The sequence below is a fragment of the Papilio polytes genome, unplaced genomic scaffold (assembly GCF_000836215.1).
Source record: "Papilio polytes unplaced genomic scaffold, Ppol_1.0 DF821845.1, whole genome shotgun sequence".
Taxonomy (NCBI): domain Eukaryota; kingdom Metazoa; phylum Arthropoda; class Insecta; order Lepidoptera; family Papilionidae; genus Papilio; species Papilio polytes.
Window position 1 is genome coordinate 3,014,943 of NW_013527359.1, and position 5,692 is coordinate 3,020,634.

The 5,692-nt window shown below is 40.5% G+C and overlaps 1 protein-coding gene across 1 annotated transcript; it reads right to left on the reverse strand.

Annotated features, from left to right (window-relative positions):
- Positions 1-50: 50 nt before the first annotated feature.
- On the reverse strand, positions 51-5,692 carry LOC106108174 (collagen alpha-1(XI) chain-like). Its single transcript, XM_013289277.1, has 18 exons — positions 5,341-5,692; positions 4,826-5,044; positions 4,175-4,334; positions 3,907-4,069; positions 3,431-3,800; positions 3,238-3,338; positions 3,024-3,155; positions 2,698-2,895; positions 2,546-2,620; positions 2,333-2,443; positions 1,966-2,226; positions 1,640-1,837; positions 1,457-1,573; positions 1,284-1,374; positions 1,078-1,175; positions 769-930; positions 399-443; positions 51-322 (listed from the first exon to the last, which is right to left on the reverse strand). Exons 1-18 carry the CDS (start codon positions 5,402-5,404, stop codon positions 98-100), a joined length of 2,790 nt encoding a protein of 929 aa, XP_013144731.1. The 5' UTR covers positions 5,405-5,692; the 3' UTR covers positions 51-97.

Here is a 5,692-nt window from a genome sequence, read left to right on the forward strand (position 1 = left end):
CCATTTGTAAAATTTTCAGCTAGTTTATTTTTAAATTGTAACGAAAATATTTTCAGAAGGACATGCAAAAATGTGTAATTGTCGCTTATTCTTGTTTTCAAGTAAGTCGACTTACCACTGGGCCTCGTTCACCTGGAGGACCCGGTAATCCAGATTTTCCGTCCGATCCTGGAGGGCCTATAGCGCCTGGGAAGCCACGAGTACCTTCCAGTCCCTGTGGACCCCTTTCGCCTGCAGGTCCTGATGGTCCTGGCTGCCCTGTGTCGCCCTTGGACCCCGGAGGACCATCTGATCCCCGGCGTCCTCTTGGTCCTCTGTACCCCTGTAAATAAAATATGACAATTTACACATTTTTGGGGGCTAAATTTCAAATTCAATATAAATTTAACGAAACTTACTCTTGGTCCAGTTTCTCCTCTATCGCCTGGAATGCCGATCATACCCTGAAAAAGATTGCATAGGGATAAATAAATAGACTAATAATAAGTCTAGACCGTATATAATTATATCATTTTTTATTGACAATTAGCTACTTAATATTTATTTACGTATATTGATAGGAATATCATTGAACGATTTTACTAACAGCGAAAACGTCTTGTTAATAATTTTTTTTTTGACTGAGTTGTCACTGTTTGCCTTGAAGAGGCATTTACAGATTCACCGGGCTTGAGATGGCCGAGCGCAGATGGCGCTTAGCCTAAACCTCTTTTATGAGTAATTGTTAATAAAATTTTGGCGGAATTTACATCAATTATTGAATATTACCACAACTCCCTTCGCTCCCCTTCTACCTCTCCTACCCGATGCTCCCTTATCTCCTTTTTCTCCCTGAGTTCCAGGATACCCAGCTAGTCCTTGTGGTCCTGTAGCTCCCTTTTCACCGACTGGTCCAATCGATCCAGTCTCACCTCTAGGTCCTTCAATCCCCTAAAACAATAGAAGTACATTAAACGACTAAAGATAAATTAGTGATATGTTATTTTCGCTATTACTGCAACATGTCAAGAGTAACCGTTGAACAAAACAATTTCTATTTTTGGTGTTCTAGAGGACTACTGTATAATAGGCACTTACTTTCTGCCCTTCCGGACCCTCAATTCCGGGAACACCGGGTTCTCCTGGATGTCCCCTTTCGCCTTTTGGTCCTATTTCTCCCTTTTCACCTTCAAGACCTATGCACACAAAAATTTAGTAACATAAAAAGAATATAAATTATTTATTTTATAAATTACATTCAATATGTGGTTTATGCAAAATTATTCATATTATTTTGTTACTACCTCGTATCCCTTTGTCTCCTTTATCTCCTGGTACTCCCCGGGGTCCGTCATCACCCTTAGGACCGCGAGGTCCTGGAAATCCTAGCATTCCCTGTAAAATAAATTGTTGTAATTGTGTTCTAGTAATTCCACTGCTTTTCAGTCCTTAAGCATGAAACTATTTAATTTTTTACCTGTAAACCTTGAGGCCCCGATTCACCTGGAGATCCTTGTTGTCCAGGGCTGCCCGGTGTTCCAGGAGATCCTTCGGGACCAGGTAGTCCTGATATCCCTGGTTTACCTTGAGGACCCTATAATAGGATAATTTATTTACAACATCTGTAGGGCACATTAAACAATTTAAATAAAATAGTCACCTGTATTCCAGGAGTGCCAATAGGTCCTTGTGCCCCCGTTGATCCTGGAGGTCCCATTGGGCCTGGTTGCCCCGGAGTGCCAGGGGGACCCGGTTGTCCGGATGTGCCCTTTGCTCCTTGTGGCCCTTCATTACCAGGAATGCCTGGGTAGCCGATTAGGCCAGGAAAACCTCTTGGTCCCATAAAACCTCGAGGTCCCTAAATAAGGAAAAGATGGTTCAGTTTATTTAAATAAGATTATAAAATATAAATGAAGATTTTGTTGTAAAATTAGACGATTGTGGTTGAAAACAATCGTTAACATATAATTTTATAAAAATATATACCAGTTCTCCAGATAACCCTGGCGGCCCCGGCGGACCGTCATCTCCCGACGGGCCGTCTTGACCCGGTGCCCCAGTTTCACCTTGTTGCCCCGGAGTGCCGCGTTCCCCTTTGTCTCCGGGCATTCCCGCGAGCCCTGGATAACCTTGATCACCTTTAGGTCCAGGAGCGCCAGTTGATCCTCTTTCTCCATCTCTTCCAGCATGTCCTCGCCTTCCAATACGACCAGGAGGTCCTTGTGGTCCTCTTACACCTGGAGGTCCCTTTAAAAAAGTAAATAACAAATATGAGAGAAAAAAACTAAGGAACGAGTGCTGCAAACCACTCGGTTTACATCATAGGAATCAAACTATGATATTAAAATCTTACCGGTTCTCCTTGCTCACCCTGTTCACCTTTAGGTCCTTCTGGGCCAATATCCCCTTCAGGCCCGGGGGGTCCAGTGAGTCCCATGGGACCGTCAACTCCCCTCATTGCGGTCTTTTAACAAAAAAAAAAACAATTACAACATTACCTCTTTCTCTTTATTGGGTCTTTTGCCAACTATTAACATTGTGAATAATATTATAAATAAAAACAAACCATGTGTTGGGTCAGCATTTGTCGAAGTGCTTCTGCTTGACCATCTGGACCTTTGTCATTACTGGAATGATGCAACTGGAAATTAAATAATAATTTAGTACAATTGTATTGCATTTATTGAGTTACATTATTGCTCTATAGTTACAACTTACTGGTACAACAAAAACATGTCCAGGAGGTCCCGTGAACCCTTGTTGGCCTTCTACTCCAGGCCTGCCAGGTTCACCTTTAGGACCTCTTGGCCCTTGAGGTCCAGGAGGGCCGGGATAACCACGCGGTCCTAGGTACACACCTCTGCCTCCATAGTCATAGTAATTATCAGTGGGATCATAGACAATTGATGAATTACCCTGGGACAACAAAAAGTAATTAAAACGGCTTTCCAAAGTTATGTGTATGGTGATTAAATGATCTTTTATGTCCATTTTTTATTTAAAATTTCAGAACAATCTAGTTCATAAATAATATGAAGTCTTACTTCATATACTTCTGGTGGATGGGTAAGCCAGTCTGAATCTTCTGTAGTCGTCATTGCAGGGTACGAAGCTTCGGTTGTAACGAGAGTAGAATTTTGTATGAAAAAATTGTTATAATTATTCTGTCGTATCGGCTGTAAAAACATACAGTTTTTAGTATAGTTTTTTTTATTTTTTTTATATCTGAACATTCACTTTTCTTTTTTTTTTACTTACTCTTGCTGTAGTTACTGTTACGGTAGGGAAGTCTATGTTATTTAATGGCGTAGAATTCAAATCGTCAATATCAGTAAACCTTCCGAAGATACTATTTTCGTCTGTAATTTTAAAAACAATCGTAACATTCTTATAAAATATGATTAGAAAAAATGGTTCAAAAACGCCTTCCTGACCACGGATTATAACTCACCAGCATCTGTTGATGTTGAATATTGGCTAAGTTGTGCATAAGCATCGGGTGCTGGCCAAAAGGGTTTCGACGTTGAAAGATCCCTTGTTGCTATCGACCACAATTCATTTGATCCATTTCTTACATTTAATGATGGATTTTCATCAACTGGTTCGTATATGGTTCTATCTGTTGGCGGAGGCACTAAATCCAAATCGGGTGTTGGGATATATGAATATGCTCCATCAGTGTTGCCCAATCTGTTTACATTGCCTGTAGATGCTGCACCTTCATACTGTGATCCAAATCCTTCGCAATCTGGTGCTATGGTAAGACACAGATCATACGCTACATCCGGTTTGTTTGCAAATTGTAAGAGCTCGATATCACCCTGTGGATATGAATACGACATTAGCAGATTCAGGTAAATAAAGAACTGAGAGATGAACTTTTATTGAGGAAAAATACCACACGATGTATGATATAATTTAACTCGCCTCGTAATATTGGTCTGGTGTAACCTGTGTGCCAACGACAAGCGCCCCAGCCAAATTGAAGGTGCTGCCCGGCTTTCGGTTCAGTGGAAGTGATTCTCTTATCTCGCAATCCACCAGCAGAGTCGCTGAATCTCCTTTTATGCTCAGACCAATTCGATGCCACCTGATTTGATGAAACAATTGAACATCTAAACTTAGTCTCTATCCATATTACGTTCCATGATTACAGCAGCTATAAACAGTTTACAATGTTGTGACTAGAACTTACTTGCCATCAGCGATATTGACTCGATAGGTGAGCAGTTCGTGATCGGGAGGGTCGCCGCGAGTGTCCTCGTAGTAGAGTTCCACCAGCTCTCCTACCACCAGCTGCAACTGCTCGTCCCCCGCGTCCGAGTACAACACGAATAGTGGATTCTGATCCGTGCCTGAAAACCAAATATACATTAATGTATTTTAATGATGAACACACTAGCATTTGACCACGATGTTTATTGATAAGTGGTGATGTAATCGAATAATAGTAGTTAAGCGAAAAAGTAATGTCTGTTTATTTTACTGTTGAAAGCTTCCATGTCTTATATAAGGTTATCCAGCATAACAATCAGATAATAACTAAGACACTAGTATCTGCTACGAAGAGTAAACACGAGTCTTTAATTACTGTTAAAGGATTGCCAATGACCCAGTTCTTGGAATAATTGATGGAGGCGAAACAAATCCGATATATATGCATCAATTGATTAATCCTATTTCGAAATGTTTCCATTGCAATAATGGACTTAACTCGCTATTTAGCACAAGGCTAAGGTTTTCATTCGTTTTTCTTTAAGAAATACTTTGCTTATAGGCTATTTGGTCACTATTATAAGTAGGTACTGTCTTTTGTCAAGTTTTCGTAATGCCCTACGTTTTATACCTGGCAATCGAACAGAGGCGATAATAGAGAAGTCTTCGGGGAACGTGTTGTAGAACATTCCAGCAGCCAGTTGGTGCAATGTCGCGTTCTCGTTGAGTTGAAGCGCCGAGTAATGTTCAGGTCTGGTGGCGGACGGTTGGCAACGGCCCGCCACTCGCGTCACGCCCTCAGGTAGCTCATCTCCGACCACGGAGAGGACGTCGAAGAATTCCACGTCATCTGTCGATTACAAATTATCAAGTAACAACAGGAAGAAAACAGTTTTATTTATACATGCATATGTATTGTAAAAAAGTTATGTAAATCCTCTTAAAAAATAATGAAACTCAAAATTGCCACTAAAATTTATTAAATAAAAAATACTAGGAAATAATCAGCCGAGTTTAATACGTGATGTAGGCTGTAAGCCTGACTAAAAAAATCTAACATTTGATTGTTTTTATAAAGTATGCGCGAACACGCGTAATAAATACAAAAATAGAAATATTTAAATCGAATAAACAATTTTCACTCACCGTCCCCTTTAGTGCCGAATATGAATAACAATAGAAGTACGAATCGTCTCATCTTAAGAGCCATGGCCTAAATAAATATTTAGGCGGGATTTTATTTACAGTAGGGCCCATCCCGTCCGTCGCAAAAGCGACGTCGGTTGTAGGCTGAAGTTACGTTGTGGTTCACAGCCTCAAGACGACAAAATGCTTTAGGCACATGTCGACGATCTCTGAGATGCGTCGGCACTACTGCCGAGAAGTAGATACTCAATCTAAAAGAACACTTCGCAAATTAGCATGTCGATTGCATTGGTGTCAAAATAATCAAGAACAATAAAAGCTCAGGGGTAACAAACATTTTTTCAAGACTTCA

Coding starts and splice junctions, on each gene's coding strand:
- LOC106108174 (XM_013289277.1), bottom strand. CDS start 5,404: ATGGCTCTTAAGATGAGACGATTCGTACTTCTATTGTTATTCATATTC. Junction 4,070..4,174: donor GTCAATATCGCTGATGGCAA/GTAAGTTCTAGT, acceptor TCATCAAATCAG/GTGGCATCGAATTGGTCTGA. Junction 2,621..2,697: donor GACATGTTTTTGTTGTACCA/GTAAGTTGTAAC, acceptor TTTAATTTCCAG/TTGCATCATTCCAGTAATGA.